The 18,252-nt window shown below is 43.9% G+C and overlaps 2 protein-coding genes across 4 annotated transcripts in view; both read left to right on the forward strand.

Annotated features, from left to right (window-relative positions):
- The first annotated feature begins 961 nt into the window (after positions 1-961).
- LOC110531411 (ubinuclein-1) lies at positions 962-8,468 on the forward strand. Of its 3 annotated transcripts, none has more exons than XM_021614609.2 (16): positions 962-1,347; positions 1,512-1,607; positions 2,589-2,687; positions 3,071-3,214; positions 3,403-3,488; positions 4,132-4,562; positions 4,694-4,944; positions 5,035-5,105; positions 5,242-5,368; positions 5,438-5,544; positions 5,685-5,813; positions 5,905-6,054; positions 6,133-6,186; positions 6,413-6,944; positions 7,309-7,552; positions 7,882-8,468. In XM_021614609.2, exons 1-16 carry the CDS (start codon positions 1,051-1,053, stop codon positions 7,932-7,934), a joined length of 2,871 nt encoding a protein of 956 aa, XP_021470284.2. In that variant the 5' UTR covers positions 962-1,050; the 3' UTR covers positions 7,935-8,468. The 3 variants fall into 3 exon arrangements, with proteins under 3 accessions (XP_021470284.2, XP_021470285.2, XP_021470283.2); XM_021614608.2 differs by having other exon boundaries at positions 964-1,347; positions 1,509-1,607; XM_021614610.2 differs by lacking the exon at positions 3,071-3,214 and having other exon boundaries at positions 1,509-1,607.
- Positions 8,469-15,223: 6,755 nt separating this feature from the next.
- Positions 15,224-18,252, forward strand: part of LOC110532907 (protein Shroom4) — a 102,185-nt gene continuing 99,156 nt past the window's right edge. Inside the window, exon 1 of the mRNA XM_036989244.1 lies at positions 15,224-15,524. Within this exon, the coding sequence (XP_036845139.1) occupies positions 15,402-15,524 (123 nt within the window). The 5' untranslated portion in view covers positions 15,224-15,401. The remainder of the gene's footprint in view (positions 15,525-18,252) is intronic.

Below are 18,252 nucleotides of genomic sequence, written 5' to 3' on the forward strand. Positions count from 1 at the left end.
GCCAAAGATACCTTTCTAGCTAATATACTATGTTATAGTTTACACTTCCTCTTCCAGGGAGCTGTGGAGAGGTCAAAATAATGACACGGTCTACTAAATCTATTCATTTTAAAACGGTGATTACTTCTTCTACTTGCCATTATCATTCACATAATTCTAACATATAATGTATGTCCCTTGGTCGCCGGTATGCCTGGGGTGGGGTTTCCCTGGGCAACAAAAAAAGCGTTAGAAATCTTGGACTAGAGTGCAGAATTTAAAACATCAAACTCCAGCCTGGTAGGTGACACCGCCGTAAAACCCCAACGAAGAAGAATTCCCCAACCCACAACCCAACCCCTCCCCGTTTTTTCAACTGGTCGTTCAGAACAGCACCGTTTCCGTTGAATTGAAACGTTGCAGCAAAGACGTTCTATTATTTCACAGGAGGTTGGTGGAACCTTAATTGGGGAGGATGGGCTCGTGGTAATGGCTGGAGTGGAATAAGTACAATTATATAAAATACATTAAACACATGGTTTCCATGTGTTCGATGCCATTCCATTTTACTCCGTTCCAGCCATTATTATGAGCCGTCCTCCCCTCAGCAGCCTCCACAGTAATTATATTGACAAGATACCTGATTGAACTCTCTAACAATGGAAATACATGTCCTCAAGTATTGAAGGGACACACTCTTTTCATAGCACTTTGATATAAAAAAAAAAAAATTGTAGCAGGTTAGGTAAGCATTTTCACTTCCCTTAAACTTAGTCTCCTAACCTTCTACGAAAAAGTCACTTAGGTATCGAAGTGACGAGTGTTTCCCAAATGATTGACTGCAGGTGAGATCAGTTCAGACCATTCTAGCCAATGAGAAGGCAGATATCCTCTCGCTTCACCTCTTCGGCTCTGGTTGCAATACGTTCTATCGTACTGAACGCAGCACAGGTGCAATTCAATCGAACACCTGCTGCTGCTGATTAGGGGCGGGGAGTGTCTGTTGAAGTTATTTGGACAGCTACTAATTCAGCGGGACGCGGATGTTCCGATAGTCTTTTGTTCGCTGCCATGGCCGAACCACGAAGGGTTCAACTGACTACTCTGTCCAGTAATGTCCCCCTGCAGTCAGCCGTGGGGGTTAAACCAGCGTTACCCCCTAAAGAGGCGGTCACCGTTACTCCAGTAGCTACGTCGACCTCAACTTCCTGGGGAAGTCCAACCAAACAACCTGTAGCCACATCCAACTCGTCTTCTCAGGGTAGTTCAACCAAACTGGTTAAGACCGAACGCTTTGTCCTGACGTTGTTTGAGCCGGACCAGCATAGGTGTCCTGAGTTCTACTACCCTGAACTTGTGTACAAACAGGTGAGAAAGAAAGACGCTCCGTTCAGATAGAATTGGTGTGATTGATCAATAGATTTAGACCTGATCAATTTATGAATGTTAAATCAACTAGGAAACTAGCTAAATGTATTATCCTAAATACTTTTCATTGACGCCACTAATAAAGGCACTATTTTTTTCAGAAGAGCGTTTCAGACAAAGATGTACCAAACACAATTGATCAGGAGAACAGAGAGAAGGATGAACTTGGAGCGATCGCCAGGAGATTCGAGGATAAATATGTTAGTGGAGTTGAATATCAGGCACCACAAGCTAAAATTACATTTTACATACAGAATTACTTTTTTTGGTCCATTAAGGAGTTACCCCCCCCCCCTCCCCCCTATCCTACAACTTTAATCAACATTTCATGAATTGTTACCACTTAATTTCTAAGCTCACTCCATTGAATCTCACCATTTTATAAGCCCTTCTCATCGAGAATGTTACAAACTGGTCTATATGTAGTAACTGACTGACGAGATGGTGATTGGGTCTAAATAGTTACTTGCAGTCTAAATTCAGTGTCCTTATCTTTAACCTCTCTATGCACATGCCAACACATTTCTCAGCCTTTGAAGCATTCAGCAAATGTTGTGTTTATCATTTGACATATTCTCCAGCCGTTTACAATGGGAATTGTTTTTATATGTTAAATGTTTGTTTTCAATTGTTTTCATCAGAAAATGTGTAAGTACTTTTCTTATTTAACACATAGAAAGATGAAAATAATATTTTCAACACTTATGTTTAAGTCCGGTTGTGGAATTTCTTAACAAAATTAAACCAAAAGATTTAGGCTGATTTGATCCTGTGTACAATATTTATTTGCCTGATAATTAAATATGCACATATGCAAATATCACCTGATCTGCGTACTTAAATACAATATTTCAGAAACATTAAATTGGTAAAAGTGTATTGTGATATGATTAAAAATATATATTTATTTATTTATTTATTAGTGTGTGGTGCCTGGCCTTAAGACTGTTTAAATATTGTGTCCCAAATGCCACCCTATTCCCTATATAGTGCACTACTTTTGTCCAGAGCCCTACAGCACCCTATTCCCTATATAGTGCACTACTTTAGACCAGAACTTTAGGGATTAGGGTGCCATTTGGGATGCATTCAATATCATTGTTTTAATGCCTTATTGTCTTGATGAACCCCCTGTCTTTGTCTCTCTCTCGTACTCTTCTGCTCTCTCTCTCTCTCTCCAGGGATGTGGGAACAAACGTAAGAAGGATCGTATTCAGGATCTAGTGGATATAGGCTACGGTTATGACAACGAAGACTCTTTCATCGACAACTCCGAGGCAGTAGGTTCAGTTTAGCCTGGTTCTCCTGGTTCAGTTTAGCCTGGTTCTCCTGGTTCGGTTTAGCCTGGTTCTCCTGGTTCGGTTTAGCCTGGTTCTCCTGGTTCGGTTTAGCCTGGTTCTCCTGGTTCGGTTTAGCCTGGTTCTCCTGGTTCGGTTTAGCCTGGTTCTCCTGGTTCGGTTTAGCCTGGTTCTGGTTAACCAGATTTAGTTTAGTAATGTAGTATAGTACTGTATTATACTGTAATATCGCCCCCTCCTGTTCTCTCTGAAGTATGATGAGTTGGTCCCAGCCTCTCTGAGCACCAAGCTGGTCTGATTAGTTTAGTAATGTAGTATAGTACTGTATTATACTGTAATATCGCCCCCTCCTGACCTCTCTGCAGTATGATGAGTTGGTCCCAGCCTCTCTGAACACTAAGCTGGGAGGGTTCTATGTCAACTCTGGACCGCTCCAGTTCCGCCAGGCCTCTGATACGGAGACAGATGACGACTTCATGACCAAGAACCAACAACCCAAGCCCCCTAAAGTAATTAACTCCATGGCTGCATCCCGTTCCAAACAGCGCCCTAATCCGTCTACGGTGTACTACTTTTGTCCGGAGTGGTCTCTGAATAGGGTGCTATTTGGGATGCGGACAATATGTAGGATCAGAACTGTGTTGTGTTTGTGAATAGAACGTACCGGTTCAGACATCATTCTTTGTTTTTGTTCCAGAAACGCAGGAAGCAAGAGGGAGAAGTGAAGAGGAGGAAATGCCCTGGACAGGTGGTGACTGCAAACCCCACGGTGTCAAACACTGGGTGAGAGACGGACTGACTCATGATCAGTTGATTGACAACTATAGATTGTCCATTTACGCTCCCGCTCTCTGTGCTCCCGCTCTCTGTGCTCCCGCTCTCTGTGCTCCCGCTCTCTGTGCTCCCGCTCTCTGTGCTCCCGCTCTCTGTGCTCCCGCTCTCTGTGCTCCCGCTCTCTGTGCTCCCGCTCTCTGTGCTCCCGCTCTCTGTGCTCCCCCTCTCTGTGCTCCCCCTCTCTGTGCTCCCCCTCTCTGTGCTCCCCCTCTCTGTGCTCCCCCTCTCTGTGCTCCCCCTCTCTGTGCTCCCCCTCTCTGTGCTCCCCCTCTCTGTGCTCCCCCTCTCTGTGCTCCCCCTCTCTGTGCTCCCCCTCTCTGTGCTCCCCCTCTCTGTGCTCCCCCTCTCTGTGCTCCCCCTCTCTGTGCTCCCCCTCTCTGTGCTCCCCCTCTCTGTGCTCCCCCTCTCTGTGCTCCCCCTCTCTGTGCTCCCCCTCTCTGTGCTCCCCCTCTCTGTGCTCCCCCTCTCTGTGCTCCCCCTCTCTGTGCTCCCCCTCTCTGTGCTCCCCCTCTCTGTGCTCCCCCTCTCTGTGCTCCCCCTCTCTGTGCTCCCCCTCTCTGTGCTCTCCCTCTCTGTGCTCTTTCTTCCCCAGTGTTCTACCTGACAAGAACATGTGGGAGGAGAAACCGAAGAAGAAGAAAAAGAAGAAGCCTGCTGGTCCTCTGAGTGTCACAGACATGTTGAGAAAGTTCCAGAAACAGAAAGACAAAGAGAAACTAAAAAGAGAGAGAGAGCGAGAGCAACAGAAGTTTGGTCTGGAGAAGACTACACTACCCACCACCCCCTATGTTTCTGCAGACCCTGCTGGGGGCGGCGCCAACATGGCGGACCCTCTGCTCAGCTTGATCGGATCGACCAATGACAGGGCGTTTCTCCAGGCAGCCAGCACTGTGGACTTTGACCTCGATCTAGACACCCTATTGGATGCCTCCGCTGAGACGCTGGCCAATCAGGTAGTCGTCGCCATGACCTTAACCAATCAGGAGGTCAACGCCAAGACCTTGGCCTACAAGGAAGTGAACGGTTCGATACTCTACTATACTTTATTGTCCATTTTCATTGGTATTTGTTTTGTGTTGATAATGGTACATTTGAAGTCCAATAATTACTATATATATATATATTACATTACACTACACACACTGTTGTTCCAGGACTCTGTGGCGGTGCAGGTGTTGACCCCCCTGCTTCCACCCTGGAGAGCCACACACAGACCCCCATCGACCCTGTCCCTCACCCCCAGGACCAGATTGACCTTGTCTCTGAATCCATCTCCAAGCCCCAGGCCCCAAAACCATCTACACAGCCAGTCTCTGACCCACAGGTCCAGCCCCCGCCACAGCCCACTCCCCTGCCTGAAGGTCTGTCACCAGCCATGGAGAAGAGAGTTCAAGACCTGGCCCTGGTATGCTACCGGACACTGGGCTTTGCGTTACGCTGTGCCCTTATGTTGTTGAGCGCCACATTGATTGATGTATTGGTTGATCTTGTTCAGGCTGCTAAGGGGTTGGAGGGAGAGTCAAAGGTCAAGTTCTTCACACCAGAGGTCAACGCCATCCTACTGGAGTAAGTCACTTGGTTTGGTTTCATGTTTAAACTACTATCAAAAACATTTTCTTATACAAGTCCCATAACAATGTTCAGCCTTACGAGTAATGGATGTGTGTGTGTGTGTGTGTGTGTGTGTGTGTGTGGTTCTCAGCATTGAGCTGCAGTGCAGAGATGTGAGTGGCCAGGTGCGTTCTAAGGTGTACACACACCTTGCCTCATTCCTCCCCTGCAGCAGAGAGACACTGCTGAAACGGGTCAAGAAACTACTGCTGACACAGGTAACACAGGATAGCTCGTCCTCTCTGTGTGTGTGTGTGCAGGCGCAAATGTTTGTCTGTGTGGTTTAGGAGGAGCCTCTCCAGAGGTTGAGGCAGGCAATCGACAAGGTGATGCCGGAACAGATCTCCCGTTACCACGACGACTGCCAGGCCCACGCCCAGGCCAGGGCCGCTAAGTAGGTCACCATGGCAACTATCGTCAACACACATAACATAATAACTCGTAGTCCATTTAATGTGCTACTTGGAGTATCTAGCTAACCTGTGTGGCTGGCCGCCGTGCTGTTACCTCTGTGGCTGGTTCTGACTGCTCCAGGATGGTGGAGGAGAGTAAAGAGCGAGAACAGAAGGAGAACACAGGATCGGAGGAGGAGGAGGGGGAGGAGAGGAGTGGTAAACGAGTGGTGGGCCCCAGGAAGAAATTCAGATGGAACCAAGAGATCAGGTGTCTTTTAATTTTCTAAATGTTTACTCATCATTCTATCAACACACATACGTATAAACACCTATGGTGACTATCCTATCTTGCCCAATAGGGAGTGCCTGTGCAGTACGGTTCGGGTGAGGATGGACAGATTCGAAGTGGAGAAAGGGAAAGGTGAGACGCAGGGACCGGAGGAGTTCCTGAAAACTTTCTTGGACACGGAGATCAAAGCCCTCTGGCCTAAAGGCTGGATGCAGCCTAGGTACGCACGCACGCAGGCAGGCGCAACCTTCAAATATTCCAGTTGACTTGTTGTGTTTTACTAGTGTTGGTTCCTCAGAGTGTTGCTGAAGGAGAGTAGAAGGGTCCACTGCCCCACTGCACCTCTACAGCAGTAAGTATCATCCATACAACTAGGAATTATAATACCTTTTTTCTCCCTAGATCTCTATGGTAGCGTCCACCAAACTCTTTATTAGCTGAACCAGGGTGTCGCTGCTGGGCTGGAGCTAAAGCATGCACTCCCTATAGCTCTGCACGACTCTCTCTGACTGCATCACACAGATTGTATTTCTTATTTTTGTTGTAAGGAGTGAAAGAAAACGTGTTCTCTCCCACAGAGTGAAGAGGAAGTCGATGAAGAAACAGTCCTCTTTGGGCAGTGCTCCAACTCTTCCAGGGACCTCCAGTGGGCCTGGGGAGCCTCAGGTTTTCCTAGGAGTTCAACCCCAGAACGGTTCACCTCTTTTGGGCTCAGGTGTATCCACAACCCGCCAGAATCTAGATGATTCTCTGGACCAGGGTCGCATCCTCACACCCCCCTCTTTAGGGGTTGTGAAGGAGGAGCTACCTGAGCTGAGGGGGGAGGATTTTGGTTTCCCCATCGCTGTGTTGACCCCCTACAATGATTTGAAGCCTTTGCCTGTCAGCATGTCAGCCAATGCCAACACACATGCTCAGTCAACGACCGCGAACACACCCCCTCAGGCGAACACTCCCTCCCAGTCTCCTCTGACCGTGCTCGCTAACCAGGCGCTGGCGCAAGTCCACATCCACAAAGACTACATTTCCCAGGGGCACCTAGCATTGACGCAGGACCTTTCACTCCAGAACAACCACCCTCCTCTACCACAGAAGAAGAAGAAGAAACGGGTAACCACATTATTCAAAGTTGACAGACTGGTTGAATGCATTATAATGTGTGTGATTAGTTGCAAAATTTGGGGAACTTTCAATAAATTCCCTGGTTTCCCCGAAATCCCGGTTCTAAGTTTCTATAATCAGGAGAGAATAAGCAGAAACTCCGGAATCTTCTAACCAGGATTTCTGGAAAACAAGGGAATTTATTGGAAGTTCCAGGAATGTTGCAACCCTAGTTGTGATGCATAAAGCCATTTGGTTTATTCGTTAGTTCAGGATTCTGAAAGTCATAGGCTTTGTCCCAAATGGCAGCTTTTTCCCTATGACGTGTACTACAAAAGTGAATCCGGTGCCATAGTTTGTTTATTGTTTGCAGGTTTCTGAGGTGTCTGCACGGAGCTTGCCTGCTCCGGGACACAAACCCTCTCCGGGACACAAACCCTCTCCGGGACACAAACCCGCTCCGGGTCTTCCTGGAATCCCTCTACTCCATGCCCTGGGTTTCCCGCTCTCCGACTTCGGACCAGGAACCATGGGAACGCTGACTCAGTCACAACATTCCAAAGACGCCCTGGTCACCGGCACCACTCCCGGAACGTTCCACCACGGACTCACGCACAGTAAGTGTGTGTGATGCATCTACGGTTGTATTTAGCATTCGAGGGGATTGGCCTGAGAAAATGCCCTGTCAATATTCAAATGGACTTCACTTTACTAGAGGCACTGTTGACATAAAGGGCAGCTCACTCTCTTCACCCTTCCCTTAGCAAAAAAGATTGCTGTCAGGGTGACTGCAGTCAGGGTGACGGTAGTGTCTGCACTCGTTTCTCCCTGCGCCTCTCAGGAATATGACATTTTTTTACCTTTAGTCATCTGTCCTCTTCATTTTCTCCTCTACCTCAACACCAGGCAACTAACATGATACCTGATCAGATGTATTGCTTTTTAGATGGCAGCCAGCTGGTGGGAGAGGGACCCAACGCTCAGAGAAAACTACAGTGATCCTCCGACAGTGAACATCTAGAATGGACACGTGCAGTGGGGGGGGAACCTGTGAAAAAAAATTATGAGAACTGGATGTAAAGGCCTATTGAGCCTGGAATAATGATCTTGGAATGGACAACTATAAGACATGGGAACTTCTGAACCCCTGCTGAACAGATTAGATGGAACATTCCTCGTCAGCAATGGGATGGGGTGAAACGTTTTAACTGGGTCAGAGCTGCATGTATATCACTGGCTAGCACAGTGGTGTTATGAGGAACTTACTGGCTAGCACAGTGGTGTTATGAGGAACTTACTGGCTAGCACAGTGGTGTTATGAGGAACTTACTGGCTAGCACAGTGGTGTTATGAGGAACTTACTGGCTAGCACAGTGGTGTTATGAGGAACTTACTGGCTAGCACAGTGGTGTTATGAGGAACTTACTGAACTGAATGTGTTCTTGCCATATTAAAGTAGTATTGATAGTTTGGTCATTCAAATCATGTAACCACGTTGGTAGCACGTTGTAATAAAGCATTTAAAATGAAAAATATTAGTACGCTTATTCATTGATTAATCAATACTCCCACATTTTAAATGTTAGCTTGTATTTGCATAAATTACTTTTTAAAGTATGTAATAATCATTTGTAAGATGTTTATAGGTCCTTGTAAACCATTTAGGCTTGGGCTACTGCTAATCATTAAAGTTGGTTTGTATGGGCTCACAAAATGAGTGCTATTTATACCTTATTTCTTTTTAATTGACCTGGGCCCGGTTTCCCAAAAGCATCGTAACACATTTAAGTTCATAACTGCTCTCTCAAATGCTATTCTTTCACTGTAATAGCTACTGTAAATTGGGACAGTGCAGTTAGATTAACAAGTTAGACATCTGAGATTGGCAGAAAGCTTATGTCCTGGGAAACTGTTCTTGTGACCTACAACCTCATGCTAATCACATTAGCCTACGTTAGCTCAACCGTCCTGCGGTGGACCCACTGATCCTGTAGAGGTTTTAACCTCAAGGATCAGCCCCTTTTTTTTTCAATTTTCACCTAAAATGACATATCCAAATCAAACTACCTGAAGCAAGGATGTGCATATTCTTGATACTACTTGAATGGAAACACTTTGAAGTTTGTGGAAATGCATGTTGGAGAATATAACACTGGATCTGGTGAAAGATTATACAAATAGTTTTTGTTTTTTTGTAACGTATTTGAAATGCAAGAGGCCATAATGTGTTATTCCAGCCCAGGTGCAATTTAGATTTTGAGCACTAGATGGCAGGAGTGTAGGTGTGAAGTTTCACTGATCGAATGAACCATTGCATTGCTGTTCAAAATGTTGTATCAAGACCACACAAATGTGCCTAATTGGTTAATTAAGGCTACGTAAATTGTTAGAATTTTCATGGGCGTATCCTTAAATCCGAGCGATTTTCCCAAAACTAGTTGAAGTTGGCTTGCAACCGCTGGTTAACGACTGCCTCAGACCACCGGGAGAAAGACTTAATAAATCAGTCTTGCTCTTTCACACCACTATACACAGATCTCAAGATGTTTGTCTTACTGTGACGGATGTACCTGTAACCAGGTTTCAATCATACCTTTTTACGTGAGTAAAAGTACAAGTCTGTCGGATAGATTTCATGACCGGCCTGAATGGAAACGGAACAGTTTCAGTTCAAATGTCGTCAAAACAAATACGCTGGCCATGGTGGGATCTGTCGGTAAAGTGAATTACGCAAGAAAAGCTTTTATAAACTTTTATATTGATATAGTCGCCATATCGATCTAAACTCTGTGGTCCTCTCTACGACTTGTCAGGAAACCATGCAGTTCATTAGGCTACAGATGAAATAAACGATGAACGTGCATGGTGATGAGTTTGATGCTCTTTTCCAATAAATATCCAGGATCTTCTTGTGGAGGCATTACTGATCATCTTGGCTGCCGTTTTTTGACAAAGGTAAATGATTCCACTTTTGTCCCTAATCTAATGCATGCGTGAGCCCTAGCCTGAGCACACGTGGCAGTACTGGAGTGGGCGTACTCTCTATATAAAGCACCCTTTATTTTTATGTGAAACAAAAAAGCAGTTAACAATGCAGTGGATACATGTATAACAAAAAATACACTTTTAAGTATTCAGACCCTTTTTGCTATGAGGCTTGAAATGGAGCTCCGGTGCATCCTGTTTCCATTGATCGTCCTTGAGGTGTTTCTACAACTTGATTGGAGTCCCCACCTGTGGTAAATTCAATTGATTAGACATGATTTGGAAAAGCACACACCTGTCTATATAAGGTCCCAAAGTTAACAGTGCATGTCAGAACAAAAACCAAGCCATGAGGTTGAAGGAATTGTCTGTAGAGCACCTAGACTTGATTGTGTTGAGGCACAGATCTGGGGAAGGGTATCAAAACATAATTATGCAGCATTGAAGGTCCCCAAGAACACAGTGGCCTCCATCATTCTTAAGTGAAAGAAGTTTGGAACCACCAAGACTCTTCCTAGAGCTGGCCACTCGGCCAAACTGAACAATCAGTGGAGGACCTTGGTCAGAGAGGTGACCATGAACCTGATGGTCACTCTGACAGAGCTCCAGATTTCCTCTGTGGAGATGGGAGGACATTCCAGAAGAACAACCATCTCTGCAGCACTCCACCAATCAGGCCTTTATGGTAGTGGCCAGATGGAAACCACTCATCAGTACAAGTCACATGACAGTCCACTTGGAGTTTGCCAAAAGGCATCTAAAAGACTCCAACCGTGAGGAACAAGATTCTCTGGTCTGATGAAACCGAGATTAAACTCTCTGGCCTGAATGCCAAGCTTCACATCTGGAGGAAACCTGGCACCATCCCTACAGTGAAGCATGGTGGTGGCAGCAGCATCATGCTGTGGGTATGTTTTTCTGCAGCAGGGACTGGGAGACTAGTCAGGATTGAGGGAAAGATGAATGGAGCCAAGTACAGAGAGATCCTTGATGAAAACCTGCTCAGGACCTCAGACTGGGGCGAAGGTTCACCTTTCAACAGGACAACGACCCTAATCACACATCCAAGATGACGAGTGGCTTCGGGACATGTCTCTGAATGTCCTTGAGTGGCCTAGCCAGAGTCCGGACTTGAATCTGATCGAACATTTCTTGAGAGACCTGAGAACATCTCTGCAGCACCTCTCCCCATCCAATCTGACAGAGTTTGAGAGATATTGAGTTTGAGAAGAATGGGAGAAACTCTCCGAATACAGGCGTGCCAAGCTTGTAACGTCATGCTCAAGAAGGCTCGGCTGTATTCGCTGCCAAAGGTTCTTGAAAAAGTATTGAGTGAAGGGTCTGAATACTTATGTAAATGTGATATTTCAGTGTTTAATTTTGTATAAATTGGCACATTTTTTTACTTTGTCACTATGGGGTATTGTGTGTAGATTGATGAGGGCAAAAATAAGGCTGTTAACAAAATGTGGAAAAGGTAAAGTGGTCGGAATACTTTCTGACTGTAATGGTCTGTATAGATGGTCTGTTTGTACCCATCCATCCATCCCAGTCACCTTGTCGTGGTTAAATGTGGTGGTTCGCAATTTCAGTTTTGCACGAATGTTGCCATATATCCACAGTTTTTGGTTTGGATAGGTTCTAATCGTCACCATGGGAACAACATCCTCTATGCACTTCCTGATGAACCCAGTCACTGAGTCAGTGTATATGGTCGATACTATTCTCGGAGGCAACCCCTGGAACATTCCCTAGTCCGAGTGAGTGATCAAAAGAATCTTGAAACGTATATATTTCGATTGGTCAGACCAATGTTGAACAGTCCTTACCACAGGTACAGCCTGTTTAAGTTTTTTTGACTAAAGGAGGCGTGATCTGATTTACCAAAGGGAGGGTGGGGCCTTGTACCCCTCCCGGAAGGGGGAGTAGAAATGGTTAAAAGTGCTCGATACACAAGCAGGAGATGTGCTGATAGAACTTCAGTTTTCTTTAGATTTTCCTTTATTAAAGTCTCCAGCTACAATAAATGTGGTTTCAAGATATGCTTTTTCCAAGTTTGCACAAAGTCCAGTGTGGTTCCTTGAGGGAGGCCAGTGAGTGCTACAGGGCGATAGTCATTAGTTCAGTTACCTACACTTTCTTGTGTACAGGAACAATGGTGGACATCTTGAAGCAAGTGGGGACAACAGACTGGGAGAGGGAGAGATTGGATATATCTGTAAACATTCCAGCCAGCTGTTCTGCACATCCTCTGAGGACCCGGCTTGGTATCGACTTGAGGGGGGATATACACGTCTGTGGCGATGACCGACTAGAATTCTCTCTGGAGGTAATGCGGTCGGCATTTAATGGTGAGCCATTCCAGATCGGGAGAACAAAAGGACACGAGTTCCTGTATGTTACCACAATCACACCGCGGGTAGTTAATCATTAAACACCTTTAGTTTTCCCGAAGATATATTTTTTTCCTGTCTACACAATGGACGGAGAACCCCGCTGGCTGAATGGACGGAGAACCCCGCTGGCTGAATGGACGGGGACAGTATATCCGGAAAGAACCATAATTCTGTAAAACAGAGTATGTTACAGTCCCTTATGTCTATTTGGAAGGAGATCCTTCGCCCTGAGCTTGTCTATTTTATTATCCAGGGACTGAACGTTAGCGAGGATTATTGATAACCACTTGGAAGCGGTGGTTGTTATTATACCTTTATTTCAACAAGGAACAAAGACTGAGACCAAGGTCTCTTTTACAGCTGGGCCCTGCTTCTACATGTTTACACATACAGTTTAGGTACAATGATTAAGAAATTACACAAGACAAAACAAAACGATCACAGATAACACACACACAAAAAAAACAGCAGATTGTTACATTTACACAGGTTATTCCCCTAACAGGTTATTCCCCTAACAGGTTATTCCCCTAACAGGTTATTCCCCTAACAGGTTATTCTCCTAACAGGTTATTCTCCTAACAGGTTATTCCCCTAACAGGTTATTCCCCTAACAGGTTATTCCCCTAACAGGTTATTCTCCTAACAGGTTATTCCCCTAACAGGTTATTCCCCTAACAGCACAAGAACTTGTATTACCCGAAACAGTTACAAGCAATACAAAAGGTCCATGCTTGATTCTTTTGCAGGAAAAGGATTAGTTTGATTTTTTTTAAAAAACCTTAAGTCTCTTTAACGAGGTGTGTTTACCAGCCTTGGAGGTAAAAAAAAAAAATGTATGAAAAGAAAGAGAATGCTTAAACGGGGTCCATTATACAGTTTACGGATTAATGTTTTGAGTAATAAAGGTCATGGATAAAGGCTCGTGAGAAGTATTTATAGTTTCTCTTTGGAAGTATATGGGGGTCAGGTTTTTTTTTTAGCTTAGTGTCTCTGATACATGCAATAGGGCAGTGGTCACTGATACCATTAGCAAATAACCCACTAGCTATATATTTTTGAGGTGTATTTGTTAAGATAAGGTATTTTAATGTAGACTTTTCCGGGTCTTTTGGATTAGGATGGGTAGGCATTAGTTATTAGTTGAGTAAGATTTAGTTTTTTTTTACAAATGTCTTTTAATTTAAGCGATGCTGGCATCAGCCAGTCCAGATTGAGACGTCTGATAATCAATTATTCAGAGTTGCCATAATTAGAATTAGAATTAGTTCTTAAACTGACGTGTCTAGATAAATAAAGGTTACATTTAAATAAATACGAAATTAGGCTTTCGAAAAGCTCCCTGGTCTTTGTAGTTGAATCTGTGTTTGAAATGTAATACTTGACTGAGGGACTTTACGGATGTTGTATGTATGGGGGACAGAAGAAGGGTAAGATTCAAAAATAAAGTCAACTGCTATTATTTCATACAGTGAGTACATGTCTTTTGCTAAGCCACATTTTACTCCCAAACTAATTTAGGTTTACCTAAAGAAATACCTATGCAACGACTATATTTTGGTTATTCATTTTTTTTTTATCATTAAAAGAAATATACATTTTCATCTACTTTACATTACAGACTATGTTGTGTAGATTGTTGACAAGAAATCAAAATAAAATAAATAAATACATTTTAATCCCACTTTGTAACAATTAAATGTGAAGAAATCCAATTTATTATTGAAAACTACAGAATGGCTGCAGGCTTTAGTTGCAAGTCATTTTTAGAAACAAACAAACACACACACACACACACGCACATACACATACACATACACACACACACACACACACACGCACATACACATACACACACGCACATACACACACACACACACACACACATACACACACGCACATACACACACGCACATACACACACACACACACACATACACACACGCACATACACATACACACACACATACACACACGCACACACACACACACACACACACACACACACACACATACACACACGCACATACACACACACACACACACACACACACACACACACACACACACACACTCACACACAGTATTTAGAAATTAGAGGTTGGGCCAGTTTTAAACATTCCACAACGGTCATTATCTGAAGTGAATTACAGGGGAGAAGAATGTGGGAAAACTGAACACAAAAAACAATAGACCTATCTGAAGACAATCCATTTCAAACTAACGTTTCTTTCTTTTCTCAGTTATGTTTATATATGGTTATATACAGGTAAGATATCATTTGCTCTCATCAACGAGCTCACAGTTGAATAATTGTTTAATTTAAGGCTTAGAAATGTAAACATTTCTTTCACAAAATGTTTAATAAATGATTAGAGTGGATAGAAAACATATCGATGTTGTTTTACTGTAGGCTAACTACGCCTAGGCGACCCCCTTTGTCTCAAACATGTCCGACAACAAAAAACGTTTTTTATGTGTGTACGCTAGTGGTCTAATAACAACTTTACAGCTTCACAACACCGCTACTAAAGTAGCGGTTTCAGGTTACAAATGAACGACGGGATATTCACAGGAATTACGTCTCAAACGACTCACTATAGCCTATATAATGCACTACCCTATGGGTCCTGGTCAAAAATAGTGCACTACATATGGGAAAGGGTACCATTTGGAACGTAAAACTCTACATAGCGGATACAATTATTTCTCTAAAGTTGTGTCTTTTCAGACAGACAAGGCGATACAACACAGCGGTTGACGCCTGACACGTCCATCCCTCCGGGAACTCTCATTGGACAATCACAGCTCAATCTCTACCGTGACTGGCTGCGAAAGAAGTCAATCAAACTCGCTTTCGAATAGTGGGACTGGGAAATAACTTCTTCCTACGCGTCAGAGAAGTTTTGGAACACTGGCTAAACTTTTTTTTTGAGCCCTCCCCCCACCTCTCTCACACTCATTCCTCTGTCCGTTCCGGTGGTAGACCCGTGATGGAGACTCAGAGTTCTTAAACTGCGCCGGTAGAAAAGTGACTCCTCGTGGTCGATTACGGCGAGGATAATAACGGTAAAAGAGATCGAGAATGGAGACGGTTGAGCAGCTCGTTTCGTTTAACCATATCCAAGTCCAGCTGAAGGGAGGCTCGCCTTGGGGGTTCACGCTGAAAGGAGGTCTCGAACACGGAGAACCGCTCATCATCACTAAAGTGAGTCGTGATTTGGATTTCAGAAAGTCACCAACGCTCTCTGTTGTCGTGGAATAGCGTTTATTTTTTATTTATTTTTACTGTTAAAGGCTGACAGCTTTGCAACATTTTATGTAGGCCTATAGCCAATGCAATGTGCATTTTGTCAGGCTACATTTATGTGGTTTCAGTCTGTTACATAGTTACATAGTAACTACTATCTACATGCCCAGTCTGTGTAGAACGGTGTAACTACCCTTGTTGACTATCCAGGAAAACTACATTGTCACCTATGTAGTCGCACCTCACCAGTAAATGTATCTACACATTTTTACATTTATTTTTTAAAGAAACTTTAGAGATAAAATGTCAGGGACATACAATGATATGCTGATATGCTCCTACCTGTAAATATTTTGGATACCTCTTTTTTAGATAATATTAAAAACAAACAACTAGTGGCGCAGGGGTCCAAGGCACTGCCTCTCAAGACACCCTGGTTCGATTCCAGGCTGTATCACAACCGGTCGTGATCTTGGCGGTGCACCATTGAACCAGAGTCATCTGGGTTTGGCAGGGTTAGGCCGTGATTGTAAATAAGAATTTGTTCTTAACTAACTTGCCTAGTTACAAAAAACAGGTCCTATAAAAAGAGAGCGAGTTAATACACATGTTCTACAGCAGACAGGTTGGTGTTATTGTTACATGAAGTAGATGTTATGTCTACGTCCCACATGGCTCCTCAATATCTAGGGAATGTAGAGGGAGTATCTAGGGAATGTAGAGGGAATATCTAGGGAATGTGGAGGGAATATCTAGGGAATGTGGAGGGAATATCTAGGGAATGTGGAGGGAATATCTAGGGAATGTGGAGGGAATATCTAGGGAATGTAGAGGGAATATCTAGGGAATGTGGAGGGAATATCTAGGGAATATCTAGGGAATGTGGAGGGAATATCTAGGGAATGTGGAGGGAATATCTAGGGAATGTAGAGGGAATATCTAGGGAATGTGGAGGGAATATCTAGGGAATGTAGAGGGAATATCTAGGGAATGTAGAGGGAGTATCTAGGGAATGTAGAGGGAATATCTAGGGAATGTAGAGGGAATGTAGAGGGAATGTAGAGGGAATATCTAGGGAATGTGGAGGGAATATCTAGGGAATGTGGAGGGAATATCTAGGGAATGTAGAGGGAATATCTGGGGAATGTGGAGGGAATATCTAGGGAATGTAGAGGGAATATCTAGGGAATGTAGAGGGAATATCTAGGGAATGTAGAGGGAGTATCTAGGGAATGTAGAGGGAATATCTAGGGAATGTAGAGGGAGTATCTAGGGAATGTAGAGGGAATATCTAGGGAATGTAGAGGGAATGTAGAGGGAATATCTAGGGAATGTAGAGGGAATATCTAGGGAATGTAGAGGGAATATCTAGGGAATGTAGAGGGAATATCTAGGGAATGTGGAGGGAATATCTAGGGAATGTAGAGGGAATGTAGAGGGAATATCTAGGGAATGTGGAGGGAATATCTAGGGAATGTGGAGGGAATATCTAGGGAATGTAGAGGGAATATCTAGGGAATGTAGAGGGAATATCTAGGGAATGTAGAGGGAATATATATGGAATGTGGAGGGAATATCTAGGGAATGTAGAGGGAATATCTAGGGAAAGTGGAGGGAATATCTAGAGAATGTAGAGGGAATATCTAGGGAATGTAGAGGGAATATCTAGGGAATGTAGAGGGAATATCTAGTGAATGTAGAGGGAATATCTAGGGAATGTAGAGGGAATGTAGAGGGAATATCTAGGGAATGTGGAGGGAATATCTAGGGAATGTAGAGGGAATATCTAGGGAATGTAGAGGGAATATCTATGGAATGTGGAGGGAATATCTAGGGAATGTAGAGGTTATGTGGAGGGAATATCTAGGGAATGTGGAGGGAATATCTAGGGAATGTGGAGGGAATATCTAGGGAATGTAGAGGGAATATCTAGGGAATGTGGAGGGAATATCTAGTGAATGTGGAGGGAATATCTAGGGAATGTGGAGGGAATATCTAGGGAATGTGGAGGGAATATCTAGGGAATGTGGAGGGAATATCTAGGGAATATCTAGGGAATGTGGAGGGAATATCTAGGGAATGTAGAGGGAATGTGGAGGGAATATCTAGGGAATATCTAGGGAATGTGGAGGGAATATCTAGGGAATATCTAGGGAATGTGGAGGGAATATCTAGGGAATGTGGAGGGAATATCTAGAGAATATCTAGGGAATGTGGAGGGAATATCTAGGGAATGTAGAGGGAATATCTAGGGAATGTTGAGGGAATATCTAGGGAATGTAGAGGGAATATCTAGGGAATGTAGAGGGAATATCTAGGGAATGTAGAGGGAATGTGGAGGGAATATCTAGGGAATGTAGAGGGAATATCTAGGGAATGTAGAGGGAATATCTAGGGAATGTGGAGGGAATGTAGAGGGAATATCTAGGGAATGTAGAGGGAATATCTAGGGAATGTGGAGGGAATATCTAGGGAATGTAGAGGGAATATCTAGGGAATGTTAAGGGAATATCTAGGGAATGTAGAGGTAATATCTAGGGATGTAGAGGTAATATCTAGGGAATGTGGAGGGAATATCTAGGGAATGTAAAGGGAATATCTAGGGAATGTGGGGGGATATCTAGTGAATGTAGAGGTGATATCTAGTGAATGTGGAGGGAATATCTAGGGAATGTAGAGGGAATAT

The sequence above is a fragment of the Oncorhynchus mykiss genome, chromosome 9, assembly GCF_013265735.2.
Source record: "Oncorhynchus mykiss isolate Arlee chromosome 9, USDA_OmykA_1.1, whole genome shotgun sequence".
In the NCBI taxonomy this organism is placed as follows: domain Eukaryota; kingdom Metazoa; phylum Chordata; class Actinopteri; order Salmoniformes; family Salmonidae; genus Oncorhynchus; species Oncorhynchus mykiss.